The sequence below is a fragment of the Cherax quadricarinatus genome, chromosome 5 (genome assembly GCF_038502225.1).
Source record: "Cherax quadricarinatus isolate ZL_2023a chromosome 5, ASM3850222v1, whole genome shotgun sequence".
In the NCBI taxonomy this organism is placed as follows: domain Eukaryota; kingdom Metazoa; phylum Arthropoda; class Malacostraca; order Decapoda; family Parastacidae; genus Cherax; species Cherax quadricarinatus.
Genome location: NC_091296.1, coordinates 13471262 through 13497036, shown reverse-complemented (window position 1 = coordinate 13497036; position 25775 = coordinate 13471262). Strand labels below are relative to the sequence as shown.

Here is a 25775-nt window from a genome sequence, read left to right as displayed (position 1 = left end):
CACACCAGCCAGGGTACTTCCCCACACACCAGCCAGGGTACTTCCCCACACACACCAGCCAGGGTACTTCCCCACACACACCAGCCAGGGTACTTCCCCACACACACCAGCCAGGGTACTTCCCCACACACACCAGCCAGGGTACTTCCCCACACACACCAGCCAGGGTACTTCCCCACACACACCAGCCAGGGTACTTCTCCCACACACACACCAGCCAGGGTACTTCCCACACACACCAGCCAGGGTACTTCCCAAACACACACACCAGCCAGGGTACTTCCCACACACACCAGCCAGGTTACTTCCCCACACACCAGGCAGGGTAGTTCCCCATACACACCAGCCAGGGTATTTCCCCACCCACACCAGCCAGGGTACTTCCCAACCACACACCCCAGCCTGGGTACTTCCCACACACCCCAGCCAGGTTACTTCCCCACACACCAGGCAGGGTATTTCCCACACACACCAGCCAGGGTACTTCCACACACACACCAGCCAGGGTACTTCCCACACACACCAGCCAGGGTACTTCCCACACACACCAGCCAGGGTACTTCCCACACACACCAGCCAGGGTACTTCCCCACACACCAGCCATGGTACTTCCCCACACACCAGCCAGGGTGCTTCCCCACACACATCAGCCAGGGTACTTCCCCACACACCAACCAGGGTACTTCCCCACACACCAACCAGGGTACTTCCCCACACACACCAGCCATGGAACTTCCCCACACACCAGCCAGGGTACTTACCCACACACACACCAGCCAGGGTACTTCCCCACACACACACCAGCCAGGGTACTTCCCCACACACATGCCAGCCAGGGTACTTCCCCACCCACACACCGGCCAGGGTACTTCCCCACACACACACCATCCAGGGTACTTCCCCACACACACCAGCCAGGGTACTTCCCCACACACACACCAGCCAGGGTACTTCCCCACACACACCAGCCAGGGTACTTCCCCACACACACCAGCCAGGGTACTTCCCCACACACACACCAGCCAGGGTACTTCCCCACACACACACCAGCCAGGGTACTTCCCCACACACACCAGCCAGGGTACTTCCCCACACACACCAGCCAGGGTACTTCCCCACACACACCAGCCAGGGTACTTCCCCACACACACACCAGCCAGGGTACTTCCCCACACACACACCAGCCAGGGTACTTCTCCCACACACACCAGCCAGGGTACTTCCCCGCACACACCAGCCAGGGTACTTCCCCACACACACCAGCCAGGGTACTTCCCCACACACACCAGCCAGGGTACTTCCCCACACCCACCGGCCAGGGTAGTTCTCCGACACACACACCAGCAAGGGTACTTCTCCCACACACACACCAGCCAGCGTACTTCTCCCACACACACACCAGCCAGGGTACTTCTCCCACACACACACCAGCCAGGGTACTTCTCCCACACACACACCAGCCAGGGTACTTCTCCCACACACACACCAGCCAGGGTACTTCTCCCACACACACCAGCAAGGGTACTTCTCCCATACACACCAGCAAGGGTACTTCCCTACACACACCAGCCAGGGTACTTCCCCACACACACCAGCCAGGGTACTTCCCCACACACACCAGCCAGGGTACTTCCCCACACACACCAGCCAGGGTACTTCCCCACACACACCAGCCAGGGTACTTCCCCACACACACCAGCCAGGGTACTTCCCCACACACACCAGCCAGGGTACTTCCCCACACACACCAGCCAGGGTACTTCCCCACACACACCAGCCAGGGTACTTCCCCACACACACCAGCCAGGGTACTTCCCCACACACACCAGCCAGGGTACTTCCCCACACACACACACACGCCAGCCAGGGTATTTCCACACACACACACACACACACACACACACACACCAACCAGGGTATTTCCACACACACACACACACACACCAGTCAGGGTACTTCCAAACACACACACACACCAGCCAGGGTACTTTCCAACACACACACACACCAGTCAGGGTACTTACACACACACACACACACACACACACACACACACACACACACACACACACACACACACACACACCACACACACACACACACACACACCAGCCAGGGTACTTTCCAACACACACACACACACACACACACAGTGGAAACCAGTAGGACTCCAAGAAATCAGAACAGGGGGGCACACCAGCAAGTGCTGGATGAGGTACATATAACCAAGGAGGAGGTGAAGAAGCTGCTATGCGAACTTGACACCTCAAAGGCGGTGGGACCAGACAACATCTCTCCATGGGTCCTTAAAGAGGGAGCAGAGATATTGTGTGAGCCATTAACAAAGATCTTCAACACATCATTTGAAACTGGGCAACTCCCTGAGGTATGGAAAATGGCAAATGTAGTCCCAATTTTTAAAAAGGGAGACAGACATGAGGCACTAAACTACAGACCTGTATCTCTAACGTGTATAGTATGCAAGGTCATGGAGAAGATCATCAGGAGGAGAGTGGTGGGGCACCTGGAAAGAAACAAGTGTATAATTGACAACCAGCACGGTTTCAGGGAAGGAAAATCCTGTGTCACAAACCTACTAGAGTTTTATGACAAGGTGACAGAAGTAAGACAAGAGAGAGAGGGGTGGATCGACTGCGTATTTTTGGACTGCAAGAAGGCTTTCGACACAGTTCCTCACAAGAGGTTACTGCAAAAGCTAGAGGACCAGGCACACATAACAGGAAAGGCACTGCAATGGATCAGAGAATATCTGACAGGGAGGAAACGAGTCATGGTACGCGACGAGGTATCAGAGTGGGCGCCTGTGACAAGCGGGGTTCCACAGGGGTCAGTCCTAGGACCTGTGCTGTTCTTGGTATACGTGAACGACATAACGGAAGGGATAGACTCAGAAGTGTCCTTGTTTGCAGACGATGTGAAGTTAATGAGAAGAATCGAATCGGACGAGGATCAGGCAGGACTACAAAGAGATCTGGACAGGCTACAAGCCTGGTCCAGCAACTGGCTCCTTGAATTTAACCCTGCCAAATGCAAAGTCATGAAGATTGGGGAAGGGGAAAGAAGACCGCAGACACAATATAGTTTAGATGAACATTAAAATGGTATAAAATACCGACAGATTGTTAGGTAAGACACATATGCAACAGTTAGGTATCTTTATTTTGAAACGTTTCGCCTACACAGTAGGCTTCTTCAGTCGAGTACAGAAAAGTTCATAGAAGCAGAAGATACTTGAAGACGATGTAATCAGTCCATCACCCTTAAAGTTTTGAGGTGGTCAGTCCCTCAGTCTGGAGAAGAGCATTGTTCCGTTGTCTGAAACAATATGAAGTTGAAGTGACAGAATCGGGCCTTATATAGTGCCAGGAGGTGAGACGTAGGTTGATTTGGGAGGGCAGGTCCCTCTCAAACCCAGCCGTTCTCACTAGTAGAGGTTGTCGAAGTAGATGGTCTGTACCAAGATACCCTTGGGTGATGGACTGATTACATCGTCTTCAAGTATCTTCTGCTTCTATGAACTTTTCTGTACTCGACTGAAGAAGCCTACTGTGTAGGCGAAACGTTTCAAAATAAAGATACCTAACTGTTGCATATGTGTCTTACCTAACAACACATAGTTTAGATGGCCAAAGACTGCAAACCTCACTCAAGGAAAAAGATCTGGGGGTGAGTATAACACCGAGCATATCTCCTGAGGCGCACATCAATCAGATAACTGCTGCAGCATACGGGCGCCTGGCAAACCTACGGATAGCGTTCCGATACCTCAGTAAGGATTCGTTTAAGACTCTGTACACCATCTACGTCAGGCCCATACTGGAGTATGCAGCACCAGTTTGGAATCCACACCTAGTCAAGCACGTCAAGAAATTAGAGAAAGTGCAAAGGTTTGCAACAAGACTAGTCCCAGAGCTACGGGGATTGTCCTATGAAGAAAGGTTGAGGGAAATCGGCCTGACGACACTGGAGGCCAGGAGGGTCAGGGGAGACATGATAACGACATATAAAATACTGCGCGGAATAGACGAGGTGGACAAAGACGGGATGTTCCAGAGATGGGACACAGACACAAGAGGTCACAATTGGAAGTTGAAGACTCAGATGAATCAAAGGGATGTTAGGAAGTATTTCTTCAGTCATAGAGTAGTCAGGCCATGGAATAGCCTAGAAAGTGATGTGGTGGAGGCAGGAACCATACATAGTTTTAAGGCGAGGTATGATAGAGCTCATGGGGCAGGGAGAGAGAGGACCTAGTAGCAATCAGCGAAGAGGCGGGGCCAGGAGCTGTGACTCAACCCCTGCAACCACAAATAGGTGAGTACAAATAGGTGAGTACACACACCAGCCAGGGTACTTCCCCACACACACCAGCCAGGGTACTTCCCCACACACACCAGCCAGGGGACTTCTCCACACACACACCAGCCATGGTAAATAACAAAAAGGCACAATATCGTGACTGGAACGATACACAAATAACCCGCACATAAAAGAGAGAAGCTTACGACGACTTTGTCAATGGTCCAAGTCGGACCGAAACGTCGTCGTAAGCTTCTCACTTTTATGTGCGGGTTATTTGTGTACCAGCCATGGTACTTCCTCACACACCAGACAGGGTACTTCCCCACACACCAGACAGGGTACTTCCCCACACACCAGACAGGGTACTTCCCCACACACCAGACAGGGTACTTCCCCACACACCAGACAGGGTACTTCCCCACACACCAGACAGGGTACTTCCCCACACACCAGACAGGGTACTTCCCCACACACCAGACAGGGTACTTCCCCACACACCAGACAGGGTACTTCCCCACACACCAGACAGGGTACTTCCCCACACACCAGACAGGGTACTTCCCCACACACCAGACAGGGTACTTCCCCACACACCAGACAGGGTACTTACCCACACACCAGACAGGGTACTTACCCACACACCAGACAGGGTACTTACCCACACACCAGACAGGGTACTTCCCCACACACCAGACAGGGTACTTACCCACACACCAGACAGGGTACTTACCCACACACCAGACAGGGTACTTACCCACACACCAGACAGGGTACTTACCCACACACCAGACAGGGTACTTACCCACACACCAGACAGGGTACTTACTCACACACCAGACAGGGTACTTACCCACACACCAGACAGGGTACTTACCCACACACCAGACAGGGTACTTACCCACACACCAGACAGGGTACTTACCCACACACCAGACAGGGTACTTACCCACACACCAGACAGGGTACTTACCCACACACCAGACAGGGTACTTACCCACACACCAGACAGGGTACTTACCCACACACCAGACAGGGTACTTACCCACACACCAGACAGGGTACTTACCCACACACCAGACAGGGTACTTACCCACACACCAGACAGGGTACTTACCCACACACCAGACAGGGTACTTACCCACACACCAGACAGGGTACTTACCCACACACCAGACAGGGTACTTACCCACACACCAGACAGGGTACTTACCCACACACCAGACAGGGTACTTACCCACACACCAGACAGGGTACTTACCCACACACCAGACAGGGTACTTACCCACACACCAGACAGGGTACTTACCCACACACCAGACAGGGTACTTACCCACACACCAGACAGGGTACTTACCCACACACCAGACAGGGTACTTACCCACACCAGACAGGGTACTTACCCACACACCAGACAGGGTACTTACCCACACACCAGACAGGGTACTTACTCACACACCAGACAGGGTACTTACCCACACACAATTTGATTGGGACTTGAACATGAGTGAATAGAATTATCAAAGCTTATTGCTTGGGAAGCATTGAAAATTGGGTTGGGCAAATATGATTCTGTTAACGGGATGGTTTGTGAAGGACCTGTCTAGTATGGGCCAACAGGCCTGTTGCAGTGTTCCTGCTTTCTTATGTGCAAACATTGATGGATGAACATCACCCTGACACAGCTGTTGCAGGCCGTGCTGGCAACATGAGACGCCAGAAACAGAGCTCTCTGGACAGATATTTTATGCGACAGGGCTCCAGTGACTCTCAAGCTGGTCCTAGTGGCATTAAAAAACAAAGAAGGGAAGTAACCCCAGATAAGGACTTGGTACCTGAAGTCATTATAGGAGGGGATTCCCCTTCCAAACAATAGTACACCTCCATCCTCTCCCCTCCTGTCTCAGCAATCATCAGTAAGTCTTCAATAAAGGTAAGTGTCATTTTAGTAATGTTTTACTCTGCATGTCTCATTGTCTTCTATGTAGGTCAATGTATATTTCATGTAGAAAAACTATTTTTAACACTTTTGGGTGTCTGGAATGGATTAATTGGATTTCCATTATTTCTTATGGGGAAAATTAATTCGGATTAAGTCAGATTCAGGATAAGACACACTCTCTGGAACAGATTAATTACGTTATCCTGGGGTCCACTGTACTTGTAATACTTCTACTAGTACTACTACTACTGTTTCTATTATTTCTACAACAACTACTACTAATGTTTCAGTTCGTACTATTACTTCTACCGCTACTATTATATTCACAGGGGAAGCACTAAACCTGTAGGTGTCAGAGTGCCTGTGGAATGCAGGGCAGTTAGGTGTGATCCAGAAAAGAGGAGGAGGAGGGTAACTTTTAATTTCTCAGGTCAAGAGCCCTTCACCAGTTTCAGGGCACCTCTGTTGAAGGGATTTGTTCTTCCATATCGTTTTATTTTCTCACTGCTGAAATTCTATCTTAATGAAAATAAAAATCACAATTTATTTAGAAACATGCAGAGAGGTTACAAAATATGCATTTCTAGTTTATTTAGTTACAGTTATGAGGCAAATATAATATGATGCAATTACATTTGTGTGTTCAAAAGAAAGTCACTTGTTCAAAATATTTTGGGCAAACTAACTCTAAAACTTATTGTCTCATTTCATGTGCTGCAGTTGTTGAGCCTCTGGCAATGCTGGGTCTGGCCTACCTTAGTTACCTGACAGCCGAGCTGTTTCATTTCTCAGGCATCATTAGGTGAGTCATATAGCACCCATTTCAAGCATTCCAAATTGCATGATGTAAATGTTTCATTGACAGACCTTTGATGAGTTTCAAGAGTTTTTCTGCTCCCAGAGCCCATCCTTGAGATAAAATTTCATTCGGATTTTTAACCCTGGAGGATTAGCCACCCAGGATAACCCAAAAAAGTCAGTGTGTCATCGAGGACTGTCTCTTGTTTCCATTGGGGTCCTCAATCTAGGCCCCCAGGATGTGACCCACACCAGTCGACTAACACCCAGGTACCTATTTGCTGCTAGGTGAACAGGACAGTTGGTGTAAAGAAACACGTCGAAATGTTTCTACCCCACCGGGAATTGAACCTGGGCCCTCTGTGTGAAGCGAGAGCTTTGCCAGCCAGACCATGGCGTCACCCTTGTCAGGCTCATTTCCATGTGTAAATACATTTCTAAAATTATTAATTTCATGTAGTGCCTGGAAAAAGGGATGCGTGGTAAACAGATTTGGTGTGAGAAAAGGAAGGGTAGCTCCAATATCTTGAATCAAGAGCTCTTCATCAGCATTAAGGCATTCTTCCCTTTTGCCTCACACACTGAGTGTCCATGGTTCAGTCACTGGCATGGGTGGAAATGTTGGGCATGTTTCCTTAAACCTGCTGTCCCTGTTCACCTAGCAGTAAGTTGGTATGGGCCGCATCCTGGGGAACAAGATTGAAGGACCACAATGGAAATAATAAAACAAACAATCCTCAATGATGCAATGATTTTCTTAGGTTATCCTGGGTTTTTAACCCTCCAGGTTAAAAGTCCAAACAAATATTATCTTTCTTTATGATGCTTGGCATTCATGGAGTCAGTAAAACAAAAGATACAATGAGTACTATGTAACTCAGTGAGAGGATTTGAACCCAAGGCAACCAGTGCTCTCACCACAGGTCGTTAACACTTGTTTACAGCCTTGTGATTGCGATTGTTTACAGTCATTTTATTCCAGTTCACAGTACAGCCTCTCCTCACTTAACAGAGTTCCGTTCCTAAGTCTGCATCTGCAAATGAATTGTTGCTAAGCAAGGAGCATACTATAATGGTAGTGGGTTTGTGTTAACAATCTTTGATATTGTTTTAATGTCACCTTTGCACCATTTATAAAATTTTTAGTATATTTTTAAATGTTTATACAGTAGCATACTGTATATTGTAATAAACAGAATAGAGGAATCAGCTCTTAACCCCTTAACTGTCCAAACGTAGATCTACGTTGTTACCGCTAGTACTCCAAACATTTTTTTTTTTTTTTTTTATCACACCGGCCGATTCCCACCAAGGCAGGGTGGCCCGAAAAAGAAAAACTTTCACCATCATTCACTCCATCACTGTCTTGCCAGAAGGGTGCTTTACACTACAGTTTTTAAACTGCAACATTAACACCCCTCCTTCAGAGTGCAGGCACTGTACTTCCCATCTCCAGGACTCAAGTCCGGCCTGCCGGTTTCCCTGAATCCCTTCATAAATGTTACTTTGCTCACACTCCAACAGCACGTCAAGTATTAAAAACCATTTGTCTCCATTCACTCCTATCAAACACGCTCAAGCATGCCTGCTGGAAGTCCAAGCCCCTCGCACACAAAACCTCCTTTACCCCCTCCCTCCAACCCTTCCTTGGCCGACCCCTACCCCGCCTTCCTTCCACTACAGACTGATACACTCTTGAAGTCATTCTGTTTCGCTCCATTCTCTCTACATGTCCGAACCACCTCAACAACCCTTCCTCAGCCCTCTGGACAACAGTTTTGGTAATCCCGCACCTCCTCCTAACTTCCAAACTACGAATTCTCTGCATTATATTCACACCACACATTGCCCTCAGACATGACATCTCCACTGCCTCCAGCCTTCTCCTCGCTGCAACATTCATCACCCACGCTTCACACCCATATAAGAGCGTTGGTAAAACTATACTCTCATACATTCCCCTCTTTGCCTCCAAGGACAAAGTTCTTTGTCTCCACAGACTCCTAAGTGCACCACTCACTCTTTTTCCCTCATCAATTCTATGATTCACCTCATCTTTCATAGACCCATCCGCTGACACGTCCACTCCCAAATATCTGAATACGTTCACCTCCTCCATACTCTCTCCCTCCAATCTGATATTCAATCTTTCATCACCTAATCTTTTTGTTATCCTCATAACCTTACTCTTTCCTGTATTCACCTTTAATTTTCTTCTTTTGCACACCCTACCAAATTCATCCACCAATCTCTGCAACTTCTCTTCAGAATCTCCCAAGAGCACAGTGTCATCAGCAAAGAGCAGCTGTGACAACTCCCACTTTGTGTGTGATTCTTTATCTTTTAACTCCACGCCTCTTGCCAAGACCCTCGCATTTACTTCTCTTACAACCCCATCTATAAATATATTAAACAACCACGGTGACATCACACATCCTTGTCTAAGGCCTACTTTTACTGGGAAAAAATTTCCCTCTTTCCTACATACTCTAACTTGAGCCTCACTATCCTCGTAAAAACTCTTCACTGCTTTCAGTAACCTACCTCCTACACCATACACTTGCAACATCTGCCACATTGCCCCCCTATCCACCCTGTCATACGCCTTTTCCAAATCCATAAATGCCACAAAGACCTCTTTAGCCTTATCTAAATACTGTTCACTTATATGTTTCACTGTAAACACCTGGTCCACACACCCCCTACCTTTCCTAAAGCCTCCTTGTTCATCTGCTATCCTATTCTCCGTCTTACTCTTAATTCTTTCAATTATAACTCTACCATACACTTTACCAGGTACACTCAACAGACTTATCCCCCTATAATTTTTGCACTCTCTTTTATCCCCTTTGCCTTTATACAAAGGAACTATGCATGCTCTCTGCCAATCCCTAGGTACCTTACCCTCTTCCATACATTTATTAAACAATTGCACCAACCACTCCAAAACTATATCCCCACCTGCTTTTAACATTTCTATCTTTATCCCATCAATCCCGGCTGCCTTACCCCCTTTCATTTTACCTACTGCCTCACGAACTTCCCCCACACTCACAACTGGCTCTTCCTCACTCCTACAAGATGTTATTCCTCCTTGCCCTATACACGAAATCACAGCTTCCCTATCTTCATCAACATTTAACAATTCCTCAAAATATTCCTTCCATCTTCCCAATACCTCTAACTCTCCATTTAATAACTCTCCTCTCCTATTTTTAACTGACAAATCCATTTGTTCTCTAGGCTTTCTTAACTTGTTAATCTCACTCCAAAACTTTTTCTTATTTTCAACAAAATTTGTTGATAACATCTCACCCACTCTCTCATTTGCTCTCTTTTTACATTGCTTCACCACTCTCTTAACCTCTCTCTTTTTCTCCATATACTCTTCCCTCCTTGCATCACTTCTACTTTGTAAAAACTTCTCATATGCTAACTTTTTCTCCCTTACTACTCTCTTTACATCATCATTCCACCAATCGCTCCTCTTCCCTCCTGCACCCACTTTCCTGTAACCACAAACTTCTGCTGAAGACTCTAACACTACATTTTTAAACCTACCCCATACCTCTTCGACCCCATTGCCTATGCTCTCATTAGCCCATCTATCCTCCAATAGCTGTTTATATCTTACCCTAACTGCCTCCTCTTTTAGTTTATAAACCTTCACCTCTCTCTTCCCTGATGCTTCTATTCTCCTTGTATCCCATCTACCTTTTACTCTCAGTGTAGCTACAACTAGAAAGTGATCTGATATATCTGTGGCCCCTCTATAAACATGTACATCCTGAAGTCTACTCAACAGTCTTTTATCTACCAATACATAATCCAACAAACTACTGTCATTTCGCCCTACATTATATCGTGTATACTTATTTATCCTCTTTTTCTTAAAATATGTATTACCTATAACTAAACCCCTTTCTATACAAAGTTCAATCAAAGGGCTCCCATTATCATTTACACCTGGCACCCCAAACTTACCTACCACACCCTCTCTAAAAGTTTCTCCTACTTTAGCATTCAGGTCCCCTACCACAATTACTCTCTCACTTGGTTCAAAGCCTCCTATACATTCACTTAACATCTCCCAAAATCTCTCTCTCTCCTCTGCATTCCTCTCTTCTCCAGGTGCATACACGCTTATTATGACCCACTTCTCGCATCCAACCTTTACTTTAATCCACATAATTCTTGAATTTACACATTCATATTCTCTTTTCTCCTTCCATAACTGATCATTTAACATTACTGCTACCCCTTCCTTTGCTCTAACTCTCTCAGATACTCCAGATTTAATCCCATTTATTTCCCCCCACTGAAACTCTCCTACCCCCTTCAGCTTTGTTTCGCTTAGGGCCAGGACATCCAACTTCTTTTCATTCATAACATCAGCAATCATCCAAACATAGATCATCATTTTATTTTTCCTGCCTCCAAATTTGGCACGATCGGCCTGAGATGCCTGGCCAGCATAGAATGGGTCTTAACACTTGGTGTGTGCAGTTTTAAAAAATCTGGAACCACTTAGTATACCTTGTGGGAGCACCAGTTCAATTGAGCACCAGCTAGAGCAAACAGCACAGCAAGTGCCTGGGATTCACTGGTCATGCCCGTAATGCTATGCATATAAGTGGCTTTGGCATGATGCTCTTACCTGTATTTTTTTTGTACCTCTGTATGTATGCTCAAATTTCTAAATAAATAAATAAATATTGTTACATGCCCCATAACACACATTAACACTTCCCTTTTATAAGAAAAGTGATGTTGACTCCGAGTTTAGTGGCTTTGAGGTGGATGTGGCCACAAGTGGTCGAGGAAATATCAAAAACCTCGATAATAACCCATGTGCAACATTTGTGCAACAACCTTTCAATTTTGGCACCACTGTGCACACTGACCACACAGACCCATTCTCTCACATGTAGGTCTACCAGCTTTCTCCTACTAGATTTGAAGCCTCTAGAATTTTGGCTTATTAATACATCGCCAACACTGGCTCGTAAGCCGTACCTATACGGCACTGACAGTGAAAAGGTTAAGGGGTTAATATACATTATTTAGGTATGCATACTGGTCAGAGAGCCCATCAGAAGTTTGAGTTGTAGGGAAATGAGTACGTTGCTAAGTGAGGAGAGGCTGTACTGTAATAGTACAATATTACAGTTGTTTAGAATTGTGTTATCGTGATGGTTTACAGTAGTGTTATATTGGTGATCTGTGATTCTTATTAGTACAATTCTTTGCAATTTTGTTTTTACAATAGTGTTATTTTGAGTGTTTACAATAGTGTTATTGCTGTTGTTTGCAATCATGTTATTGTTTACAATAGTGTTATTACAATCGTTTAGAATCATGTTATGATTGCTTACAATCGTGTTATTACAATTGTGTCAAGTACAATTATTACAGTTGTTCAGTAGATTTCAGTCTGACACTGAGGCCCTCCTTAGGTGCTAGTCATCTCTTCATGTATGCAGTAGTATAAAGAACATAAAGGCACAATACCGTGATTGGAACAATACACAAATAACCCACACACAGGAGGAAGGAGCTTACGATGACGTTTCGGCCATATTCCAACGAGGCAGGGCGACCTAAAAAGAAAAACTAAAGTTTATCTTTTTAAAATTAGTAATGTATACAGGAGAAGGGGTTATTAGCCCCTTGCTCCTGGCATTCTAGTTGCCTCTTACGACACACATGGCATACGGAGGAAGAGAAAACATGTGAAGAGAAAAGCTTTCTTATTTCTTTTTTAGGTCACACTGCCTTAGTGGGAGACGGCCGGTGCTTTGAAAAATAAATTATATGATTTGAGATGTATTTACTTATGCTCCAGTAATCTGCCAAACTATATTTTATATACTTGAGATAATATTTCTGTCTTTCAGTCTCATTGTTTGTGGGCTCCTCCAAGCACATTATGCCTTTAACAACATTTCACAGAAGTCATACACATGTGTCAAATATTTCACCAAAATGGCCAGGTAAGTTTACTTTTTATTCTAAGGCATTACTTTTTCTGTTTATCATTTTTTTTTCATTTTATTTAAATATTTAAACAGCATTTCTGATACTTGCTGTTTAGACTGTAGTGTAAATGATGGTGAAAGTGTTTCTTTTTTAGGTCACCCTGCATTGGTGGGAGATGGCCAGTGTGTTTAAAAGTGTTATATACAGTGGACCCCTGGTTATCGGACAATTCGGTTATCGGCGGGTTTTTCGGCGCCAGGTTATCGGCCGTTCGCTCGGTTATCGGTGGTTTTGGACGCGTCCATCCGCCAGCTGGGGCAGCTTGCGCTTCAGGTTGGCTTTGTCTCTCGGTGGCTGAGGAGGCTTCTGCTCATACATCCAAACGTTTCACTTGTTTACCATTGTTTTTAGTGGTTTTTCTTGCAGTGCAATTGTGAAATAAGTAACCATGGCTCCAAAGAAAGTTCCTAGTAAAGTTCCTGTGGTAAAGAAAGTGAGAAACACCATGGAATTTAAGCGTGAAGTGATCAAAAAGTTTGAGAGTGGTATGAAGATGATGGAACTTGCCAGGATGTACAGCAAGAATAAGTCAACAATTACATCCATCCTGGCAAAGAAAGAACAAATCAAAGATGCTAATGTTGCAAATGGAGTAGCTTTTCTAACTAAACAAAGGACACCGATAATGGAAGAGATGGAAAAGTTATTATTATTGTGGATTAAGGAAAAAGAATTAGTGGGAGACAGTGTAGTGGAGTCTACTATTTGTGAGAAGGCAAAGCAGTTGCATGAGGATCTTGCAAAGAAAATACCTGGAACAAGTGCTGCAGTTTGTGAATTTAGGGCCAGCAAAGGATGGTTTGATAGATTTAAGAAGCGTAGTGACATACACAGTGTTGTAAGGCATGGTGAGGCTGCAAGTTCTGACAAATGTGCAGCTGAACAGTATGTTCACGAATTCCAGGACTATGTGAAGGCTGAAGGATTTGAACCCCAACAAGTTTTCAATTGTGACGAAACAGGCCTGTTTTGGAAGAAAATGCCAAAGAGGACCTACATTACCCAGGAGGAAAAGGCACTGCCAGGGCACAAGTCTCTGAAAGACAGGCTTACTCTTTTGTTGTGTGGTAATGCTAGTGGGGATTTCAAAGTGAAGCCTTTACTTGTGTATCACTCAGAAAATCCCAGAGTGTTTAAGAAAAACAATGCCATGAAGAATAGATTGTGTGTGATGTGGAAAGCTAATCATAAGGCATTGGTCACAAGTCAAATTTTCAAAGAGTGGGTTAATGATGTGTTTGGCCCAAATGTGAAAAAATACTTCTTGGAAAATAAATTGCCACTCAAGTGCCTCCTGTTACTGTACAATGCTCCTGCACATCCTCCAGACTTGGAAGACCAAGTGTTTAGGGACTTCAGTTTTATAAAAGTGAAGTTCTTGCCTCCTAACACCACTCCTCTCCTCCAGCCCATGGACTAGCAGGTCATTTCTAACTTCAAAAATAACTACACAAAAGCAGTGTTTAAAAAGTGCTTTGAAGTGACCTCAGACACTCAGTTGACCCTAAGAGAGTTCTGGAGGAATCTCATCACCATCCTCCATTGCATAAGCCTTATAGGTAAGGCTTGGGAGGGAGTAACTTTCAGGACTTTGAACTCTGGTTGGAGAAAACTGTGGCCAGAACTTCAACTGTGTAGTAGCTTCAACTTGAACAGCAACAGACTGCAGCTGAGGAACTTGCTTCAGAGGAGGAGGAGGAAAAGGGAGTGAAGGAGGTGCCTTCTTCAGAGATTAAAGAGGTGTGTGCAATGTGGACCAGGGTGCAAACTTTTGTAGACAAACACCACCCTGACAAAGCTGAAACAAGCCATATCTGCAACATGTTTTGTGACAAAACCCTGTCCCATTTCAGGGAAATCTTAGAGATGCCAGAAACAGAGCACTCTGGACAGTTATTTTGTGAGACAGGGGTCCAGTGACTCTCAAGCTGGTTCTAGTGGTAGTAAAAGACAGAAGGGAAGTAACCCCAGAGAAGGCATTACTGTCTAAAGTCTTCATAGAGGGGGATTCTCCTTCCAAACACTAACTCCTCCCTCTTTCCTCCTCCCTACCTTCCAGAAGCCAGCATTAGCCTTCAATAAAGGTAAGTAATACTTACGTAACTGTAAAAAAAAAATTTTTTTTTTTGTGAATATTTTTGTTGGGAACGAATTAATTTTATTTTCGTTAATTCTTATGGGAATTATTCATTCGGTTATCAGCCGACCTTCAGGAACGGATTGCGGCCGATAACCGGAGGTCCACTGTATGTGTCTGCTGCTTTGTCCAGTAACTTTGTTAGTGGAAGGAATCCCATAGCTTGTGCCTTGTGCATACATGATTGTACGTAGCATAAGATTCTGTCCTTGCATCAAGTTATTGCTTTTACTGCTTATTGATGACAAGTTATTAGATAGTAATCACTAAGTATTTTTATATTTGCAGATTCCAGAATAATTTTAGGACAGATAAACCAACAAAATTGAACACCAGTAACTCTGGTTTTTCTTAAACATGATTTAGGATTTGGCCAAAAAATAGAATTTGTAAATTTAACAAATTCTGCTTCATAGGTCAAGAGATAGGACAGAGGGCAAAGAGATTACAAGTGGCCCTCACTTACACAGCAGGTTAGGTCCTGGGCTACTTACACATATTACTTACCTTAAAATATTTTTGTCCTTAGCTTATAGAGAGTGGTGAATATATTTATTGTAGGAAGTCTGAATAAAATGAACAAAATGTTAAACTTCACATAACAAATCAATCTTTCTACACTTGTGTTTGAATTTCTCTGAAGTGTGAATCCAAACCAACCCATTTTTTTTTTCTTTTTTTTTTAAGAATTTTCAAATTTACTTTGTATTTTTCTTGTAAAATTTAATTTTATGAGGGCAAAACTTCCCCTTGATTGTTACAAGTTTATTGTTACTGTATTCACACTCATACAACTAATTATGCTCATGGGTTTGTAGCTAGAGGAGCAGAACTATGCTCATTACATCTCATCATTAGTAATTAGTGATAGTGTGAAAGATGGTGAAAGTGTTTCTTCTTTTTCGGGTCACCCTGCCTCGGGAGATGAACAGTGTTTTAACCCCTTGACTGTTTCAGCCGTATATATACGTCTTATGAGCCAATGTTTCCGACGTCTTAATACGTGTAAATTCTACCAGCTTCAAATCAAGCAGGAGAAAGCTGGTAGGCCTACATGTGAGAGAATGGGTCTCCATGGTCAATGTGCGCAGTATAAAAAATTCGGGGAACCAGTGGTGCATTGTGGGAACGCTATTTCAGTAGTCCTTGTTCAGCATGCCTAGTGGTAAGAAATATATGACTCCCTGGCAAATTTGGGCCTCTTCTCTTCCCAAGTGATAGCTCTAACACAGATGGAAGTGTCTGAAGATGAATTTCATGGTTTTGAGGAGTTTGTGACTGAAAGCAATTCCCAGGATACCAGAAGAAAGGAGGAGAGAGAAAGAAATGAGAGAGAAAGGAGGAGAAAGAAAGGTAGGTAGGTAGGAAGGACAGATGGTGGGGAAGAAGGCATGGAATCCCATGGGTGCTGACAGGCAGTAAGGGTAGTGAGTGATGGTATAATATGCCCTTTTGACAGCTGCCACACCCTGACTCAGCACATTTAGACCCCCCCCCCACACACACACACACGCATACACACATATCGAGCTTCCAGAAGATAATAGTAGTTCTATGAAAGTGTCCAGTGATTATATATGTGCATATACAATAGAACCTCGGCCTACGAATACCCCACCATGCAGATTTTTCAGGATATGAACCGTCATTTGGTCAATTTTTTTGCTTCTGGATACGAAGGAAACTTCAGGATGCGAACTTCCCCCTGTGCTTATGTGAGATTCTAAAGAAAATTTTTTTGCTTCTGGATATGAAGGAAACTTCAGGATGCGAAGTTTTCCCTGTGCTTATGGGAGATTCTAAAGAAAAATTGCAAAGGTCAGTGGATGAGTTTGGGAGTGTGTAAAGGTAGAAAGTTGAAAGTGAACATAGAAAAGAGTAAGGTGATGAGGGTATCAAATGATATAGATAAAGAAAAATTGGATATAAGATTGGGGATTAAGAGTATGGAAGAAGTGAATGTTTTCAGATACTTGGGAGTTGACGTGTCGGCGGATGGATTTATGAAGGATGAGGTTAATCACAGAATTGATGAGGGAAAAAAAGGTGAGTGGTGCGTTGAGGTATATGTGGAGTCACAAAACGTTATCTATGGAGGCAAAGAAGGGAATGTATGAAAGTATTGTAGTACCAACACTCTTATATGGGTGTGAAGCTTGGGTTGTGAATGCAGCAGTGAGGAGGCGGTTGGAGGCAGTGGAGATGCCCTGTCTAAGGGCAATGTGTGGTGTAAATATTATGCAGAAAATTCAGAGTGTGGAAATTAGGAGAAGGTGTGGAGTTAATAAAAGTATTAGTCAGAGGGCAGAAGAGGGGTTGTTGGGGTGGTTTGGTCATTTAGAGAGAATGGATCAAAGTAGAATGACATGGAGAGCATTTAAATCTGTAGGAGAAGGAAGGCGGGGTAGGGGTCGTCCTCGAAAAGGTTGGAAGGAAGGGGTAAGGGAGGTTTTGTGGGCGAGGGGCTTGGACTTCCAGCAGGCGTGCATGAGCGTGTTCGATAGGAGTGAATGGAGACTAATGGTATTTGGGACCTGACGATCTGTTGGAGTGTGAGCAGGGTAATATTTAGTGAAGGGATTCAGGGAAACTGGTTATTTTTATATAGTCGGACTTGAGTCCTGGAAATGGGAAGTACAATGCCTGCACTTTAAAGGAGGAGTTTGGGATATTGGCAGTTTGGAGGGATATGTTGTGTATCTTTATACGTATATGCTTCTTAACTGTTGTGTTCTGAGCACCTCTGCAAAAATAGTGATTATGTGTGAGTGAGGTGAAAGTGTTGAATGATGATGAAAGTATTTTCTTTTTGGGAATTTTCTTTCTTTTTGGGTCACCCTGCCTCGGTGGGAGACGGCCGACTTGTTGGAAAAAAAAAAAAATTATTTCTTTGCAAAGAGTTACAATGTGTTTACACATCATATGATTGGAGCAAAGAAAGCCACTATCATGCCGAGGCATTTCAGGCAGACTTAACCCAATACTTATAGACTACTTAAGTTTAGAAAGGTGAAAAGTGTACTAGTAGTGGTTACCAATGTTTTGCTGATGGTGGTGCCAACTACTGGCAGCCTTTTGAAGTTTCTCCTTACTGTTGTTGTTATTATTATTATTATTATTATTATTATTATTATTATTATTATTATTATATTACATTGTATTATTATTATTACATTATATTATTAATATTGTTATAATAATTATTATTAGTATGCATGTGGTGATGGGTTCTTGACCTATGGAATTGGATCTGTGCTCCAGTTCCCTAAATTAATAATAATAATAATAATAATTATGATATGTATGTAATAATAATACATACTAAGAATAATAATAATACAATATGCTAATAGTAATAATATGTTGTCAGTTTTAGACTTTTTTTTTTTTCATATTTTTGTGCCAAATGCTTCAAAATAGAAATTGGTAGCCCTCTGGATGGCTGTAGGTACAGCTGCTACGACCATGGCTATCTCAGTGAAAACCAAGAGTCAAAAGGAAGAGGTATGCCGATCTGAGTGATCGCAGCAGACCCTTGGGGATGCGTAATTTTGTCTTATATTGTACAAATTTCTTACACAATGCCTCACCCAAAGAGACAGTATTTGCGTATAATCAGCAAGAAGTGATTAGAAACTATGAAAAAAGCTAGAGAAACGAAGAAGGCAACAGCATAGTGGGGCAACTGGCTGCCACTGCCACCACTGTGGCCACCCCTGTGCCAACACCACTGTGGCCGCTGCCGCTGCTACCACCACCACAGTGGCCACAGTGATCATGTCTTCACCTATATATACATCTGTCTTGACCACACCTGTGGTTACATATGTGACAACCTCACCACTAATCATAGATAAACACAAGCTAGGTGTGGGGTTAAGATAAGATAAGATAAGATAAGATTTCGTTCGGATTTTTAACCCCGGAGGGTTAGCCACCCAGGATAACCCAAGAAAGTCAGTGCGTCATCGAGGACTGTCTAACTTATTTCCATTGGAGTCCTTAATCTTGTCCCCCAGGATGCGACCCACACCAGTCGACTAACACCCAGGTACCTATTTGCTGCTAGGTGAACAGGACAACAGGTGTAAGGAAACGTGTCGAAATGTTTCCACCCGCCGGGAATCGAACCCGGGCCCTCCGTGTGTGAAGCGGGAGCTTTAGCCACCAGGCCACCGGGCCGGGAAGATACTAGAGTGGGAGAGTAAATGGCAGATGCTTTCTGCCACTGCCAGCATCACCATCACTTGCCATATTTTGGCCTGTTTTATTCATTCTAGAGTATGTATCATGTTTCTGTTATTAATATTGTTTATGTCATATTAGATGAAATGTGATAGATAACTAAGCCGTACAGTTGATATTAGCATTATTTTGTCATGCCCCCTGAGAGGCTGCAACAAATTAATTGCCTGCAATTAATTTAAATGAGGAAAATTGACTCAGCATACGAACAACTCAGGATACGAACAAGGTCACAGAACGGATTAAATTCGTAAGCCGAGGTTCCACTGTATATATATTATAGAAACCAGAAGGAAGAAAGGAAAGACTGAAGGACGAAAGAAAGAAAGAAAAAGAAGGAAAGGTAGGAAGGAAGGAATGATGACACGTGACCATTTACCTAGGATAACTACTTAACACAACTGCCTGCTACTACTTTGAAGAAAACTGCTCACATGAGGTGTTTTGTCTGTGCACATACAAAAAACTCCCACAACAACACACACTCGTTTTATGTGTAAGGAGTGTAAATCACCATTGTGTATGAAACCATGTTTCAAAGAGTTCCACAAGCTGCAGCACTTCTAGGAACATGTCCAGTGACTGGACATTTGTACATACAGTGGAATCTCTACTTACGAGTTTAATCCTTTCCGTGACCTTGCTTGCATCTGCATTTGCTCATTTGCAGAGTCAAATTTCCTCATTTAAATTAATTAAAATGGAATTAATTTGTTCCAGTAGAATTCCAGGCACTATAAAGTACTTCAATAATTTCCCTAATATCAACTCTATAGCTTATTCATCTATCACAATTCATCTAATATGACATAATAAACAATATTAATACCATAGAAACATGATGTATATACTACTAGAATGAATAAAATACATGTCATTACGTATGTGGCTAATGGTGGTGACAGCAGCCATTGTTGTTGGGGTTTATAGGGTCACCAAAGTGGCTATTCCTGCTCCTGACTACTTGTGTAGAGAACCTAGGATAACCCAAAACAGTCAGACAGTGCAACTTATAATTGCTACACATTGTCACTGACTCCTTCTGCTTTAGTATTTTACATATCATAAAGTAGTACGCTGGTACTGCCTGACCAAGTCCTTAACCCTCCACCTAGTTTGTTTATCTATGATTTCCTGCTTTAATTCCATGGACATCATCCTCTTATTCTTCTCAGCACTGTGCTTTGCACTTGCTTTCTTAGGACCCATGGTTAGAAACAAGAAATTTTGCAAAATAACTGCACAAAATGTAAGAAACACGAGAATTCCCTCCACTGCGAGTGGAGTGAACTGTCATCTCATGGTGTCATTCGGAAACTCACTTCAAGTATAGGGTACAACAAGGTCTGCCAAAGCTGCTTCATGTTGTCTGCCACTGCTACCTCATGTCTGCCACTGCTACTTCATGATGTCTGCCACTGCTGCTTCATGTTGTCTGTCACTGCTACCTCATGATGTCTGCTCCCACTTTTGCTAGCATGTTGAAGAGCTTTCCAATATGTGAAGGTTGAGGGGCAGTGCCAATCATACAGATATTGGACATTGACGTCATTTGTTTACTCTTGAACATGGCCAAAGAATCAAACATTTCTGCTACTTTGAGCTCAATTTCAAGGTACTTTTTGTTGTGAAATCAATCAAAATCATATCTATTTCTGTAGTATATCTTCCATTCTATCAAATGAGACCAAAAAATGAGAATACAACCATAAAAAACATACAAAAATGTACCGCTAAGGGAGGCTGATGGCTGAGAAGTGAACTCCATTATTTATGGTCCGATTTCTTTCATTTTTGGTGTACATTCAGAAGCAGCTTTCCATCATACATTGCCCAAGTTTCAATAAAATAATCCAACAAACAACTGAGATCCAATTCTCTAGATCAAGAGCAGGAGCCCCTCACCAGCATCAAGGAACCTCCCTTGAGGCCTGCTCGCATCTGGAAATTTCGCTCACGTCTGGAAGCAAAAAATCAACCGAGTGACTGCTCGTATCTGGAAAATTCGCACGTGGATGCACTCATAAGTAGAGGTTCCACTGTATATTATAGAACAATAGTAATAAATATTTTTTATATTGTTTGTGTAAACAAGTTTTGTTAACAATATATTGATAATTATGTTTGTGCTCTTATTGTGTTGTATATGACGAGTGTACACCTACCATCTGACTTACAACCTGCTCGACATACGACCACTCAACTTAGGACCGTGTTTTTTATGCCAAATTTCTGGGAAATAAACAACTGTTTGTGTTGCAGTGTTTATCCTAAACCTTACAGTATAAAATACAGTACTAACAGCATAAAAAGTAAAGTAAAACATGAAATACCAAAATAAAACAATAAAATTAAGTCATTACAAAAATGTGACGTTGATATTCAGTAGTAAAGTTCGACTTACGTCCATTTCGACTTACGACAGGTTTCTCCGACCAGTTTCTCGTAACCGAACTCGGTCGTAAGTCGGATGGTACCTGTACATATATATGTACATTGCACTTTACTTTGGTCTCACAGGCCATTTAAGTTACATGAAAAAATAAAGTAGTGGGAAAAAACAAAAAACCTTGAATGGGAGTAAAAAAAAAAGTTTACTGGGTGAGCAGCATTCACCGCTGTTGCCATATGCAGCTCATTTTCTGCCAACTTTATGCCTCTATATCTCGGTAAGTACTGATCTCAAAATTTTTTTTAGGCTTAAAACTCTCGGCAAATTAATCCTAACATTTTGCTAAGAAAAAATAATTTTTTTTATTTTTTGAATATTTTTCAACATAGGAAGACGGTTTCAGAAATGGGCTTGCAACAGTCAGAGGGTTAAATAATAATTCTTTTTAATTTCTGATGGTTGTGCAACTTACTGTGTAATACTTCCTATTTTTGATTCATTCCTTCATTGCACCATTGTGTCTAGTGCAACGTGCGACACGATCATTTTCATGTTCTTGGGGATGGTGCTTGTGAGCGACGACCATGTCTGGCACACTGGTTTTGTCCTCTGGAGTATCGTATTGTGTTTCATCTATAGATTTATTGGTGAGTAAGGATGGACAGTAGTTTAAATCAAAGTGAGAAATTTTTTTTTTTTCCATTACTAACTATAGCACCCAGAAAACTTCATTGCTGCTTTGAATATATAAAGAGATATTTTTCATATTCTGATGTGTGATATTTTCCAAAAGTTAGAGCAAATATTTTTTTATTCCCTTTGCAGGCTATAGTACCCAGAGAACTTTGTTGTTGATATTGTTCTGATATGATATTTTCCGCTAGTAGTAATATTTTGGGCAATATTAATGCATTCTCTTATTATTAGAGCTTTATCAAAGCATTTTCTATTTCTCTTTAGTATCTAACTAAAACCTAATAATAATCTGTTGGTTCCAGAAATGCTTTCTTAATTTTCCAATATTTTCCATACCTACTTAAAGCCTAATAATACCTAACTAAACCCTAATAATCTATTTAATCAAGATTTTTTTTTTTTTTTTTAATTTTCCACCTTTTTCCAGTGGTGTTCGTGCTAACAGGAATAATGAACAACTACCGTGTGAAAAAGATTGGTAAAGAAGAGCAGTTCATCACTGCATATGGTGGCCTCCGGGGGGCTGTAGCATTCTCCTTGGTGAACATGCTGGACAAGAAATTAAAGCCTCGCAAAATATTTGTTACAACTACATTAGTTGTTATTCTTGCCACTATCTTCCTCCAGGTATTTACAAAAGCTTGAGTATATGATTGACAAGACAGACAGACAGAGAGAGTGTGAGAAAAGCAGCTTTACCAATGCATTACTAGGGAGGTGCTAATGGCTTTTTGTGTACTTATTAAATGTAGGAAATTTAGAGAAACCAGTTAGTTGGACTTGAGTCCTGGGGGGTGGGAAGTACAATGCCTGCTCTGTAAAGGAGGGATTTGAGATACATATTGGCTGTTTGGAGTCACATCACAACTGTCGTATCTGGGCGCCTCTGCAAAGACAAATATTGTGTGAATGACGGTGAAAGTATTGAATTATGGTGAAAGTGTTTTTCTCTGTTGGGTCACCCTGCCTCAGTGGGAGATGGCCGTTGTGTTGAAAAAATATATAAACGTATATACATATATAGTGTGACCTAAGTGTAAGTAAAAGTAGCAAGATATACTTATTATCTTGTGGTTTAAGAGACATCTAAGCCAGCTTGATGCACTCCCAGGTCCCATACAAGCATGAGGCCTATGCTACAGCTGCAGATTCAGCCTTACCCCATCTCTGATATCTCAGGGCTTCCTTTTGATAACCAAGAGATTCAAACAGAAATAACCTTACATCACAACAGAGGCCATAAGCATTAGGCCTGGTAGGCTACATCAGTAATGAATGTTTCCATAGAACAGAAGTTAATAAACACCTTTCTCTAAATCTAGTGTTATATTTATAACCTTAATTTTTAACAAGGTGGACTGGTAAACCAACGAAAGGACTTGGCCAGATGACTGAAAGCTCTAGTGGTAGGCCATCAACTGACTAAGACCTCCTTCAGGTCACAATTGCTCTATTTCCTGATAAATCTTACCTAACCTAACCTTCCTCTTCCTCAGCTACATGAACTATCATGTAAATAGACCACGTGTTTTAGGCAGTATACAGTGGACCCTTGGTTATCGGTCATAATCCATTCCAGAAGGAGGCAGCTCTGATGAAAACTCACACTCGCACGAGCTTTTAAATCTCTGCACAAAATTCAATTTAAACCAGCAAATAATAGAGCCTACTAGAATGGAGAATACACTAGACCTCATCTTCACTAACAATGATGAACTGATAAGAAATGTCACCATATCAAATACAATATACTCAGATCACAACATAATTGAGGTTCAGACATGTATGCGCAGAGCCCCAGACCGACAAAATGAGATTAGTCACGAGGGAGCATTCACCAAATTCAACTTCAATAACAAAAACATAAAGTGGGACCAAGTAAACCAAGTCCTAACCGATATAAGCTGGTAAGATATACTAAGCAACACAAACCCCAACTTATGCTTAGAACGATTAACTTGGTGGCACTCGATGTATGCACAAGACTTATTCCTCTAAAAAAAAGGAGTAGAAGATGTAAAATAGAAAGAGACAGGCGCTCCCTTTACAGGCGATGGAAAAGAATAACAGAGCGGCTAAAAGAGGTCAATCTATCTGAAATGCGTAGGGAGACACTGGTCAGAGAAATAGCAAACATCGAACTTAAGCTAAAGGAATCTTATAGGAGTCAGGAATCGCGGGAAGAACTAAAAGCCATAAATGAAATCGAAAGAAACCCAAAGTATTTCTTCTCCTATGCCAAATCAAAGTCGAGAACAACGTCCAGTATTGGGCCCTTACTTAAACAAGATGGGTCCTACACAGATGACAGCAAGGAAATGAGTGAGCTACTCAAGTCCCAATATGACTCAGTTTTTAGCAAGCCACTAACCAGACTGAGAGTCAAAGATCAAAATGAATTTTTTATGAGAGAGCCACAGAATTTGGTTAACACAAGCCTATCTGATGTTATCCTGATGCCAAATGACTTCGAACAGGCGATAAATGACATGCCCATGCACTCTGCCCCAGGGCCAGACTCATGGAACTCCGTGTTCATCAAGAACTGCAAGAAGCCCCTATCACGAGCCTTTACCATCCTATGGAGAGGGAGCATGGACACAGGGGTCGTCCCACAGTTACTAAAAACAACAGACATAGCCCCACTCCACAAAGGGGGCAGTAAAGCAACAGCAAAGAACTACAGACCGATAGCACTAACATCCCATATCATAAAAAATCTTTGAAAGAGTCCTAAGAAGCAAGATCACCACCCATCTAGAAACCCATCAGTTACACAACCCAGGGCAACATGGGTTTAGAACAGGTCGCTCCTGTCTGTCTCAACTATTGGATCACTACGACAAGGTCCTAGATGCACTAGAAGACAAAAAGAATGCAGATGTAATATATACAGACTTTGCAAAAGCCTTCGACAAGTGTGACCATGGCATAATAGCGCACAAAATGCGTGCTAAAGGAATAACAGGAAAAGTCGGTCGATGGATCTATAATTTCCTCACTAACAGAACACAGAGAGTAGTAGTCAACAGAGTAAAGTCCGAGGCAGGCACGGTGAAAAGCTCTGTTCCACAAGGCACAGTACTCGCTCCCATCTTGTTCCTCATCCTCATATCTGACCTAGACAAGGATGTCAGCCACAGCACCGTGTCTTCCTTTGCAGATGGCACCCGAATCTGCATGACAGTGTCTTCCGTTGCAGACAC

The 25775-nt window shown here is 42.9% G+C and overlaps 1 protein-coding gene across 1 annotated transcript in view; it reads left to right on the top strand.

Moving 5' to 3' along the window:
* The window catches only part of LOC128684683 (Na(+)/H(+) exchanger beta), a 270795-nt gene that overhangs the window by 150335 nt on the left and 94685 nt on the right, over positions 1-25775 (top strand). Inside the window, exons 12-15 of the mRNA XM_070100239.1 lie at positions 6983-7064; positions 12958-13053; positions 22399-22520; positions 22997-23196. Of these exons, the coding sequence (XP_069956340.1) occupies positions 6983-7064; positions 12958-13053; positions 22399-22520; positions 22997-23196 (500 nt within the window). The remainder of the gene's footprint in view (positions 1-6982; positions 7065-12957; positions 13054-22398; positions 22521-22996; positions 23197-25775) is intronic.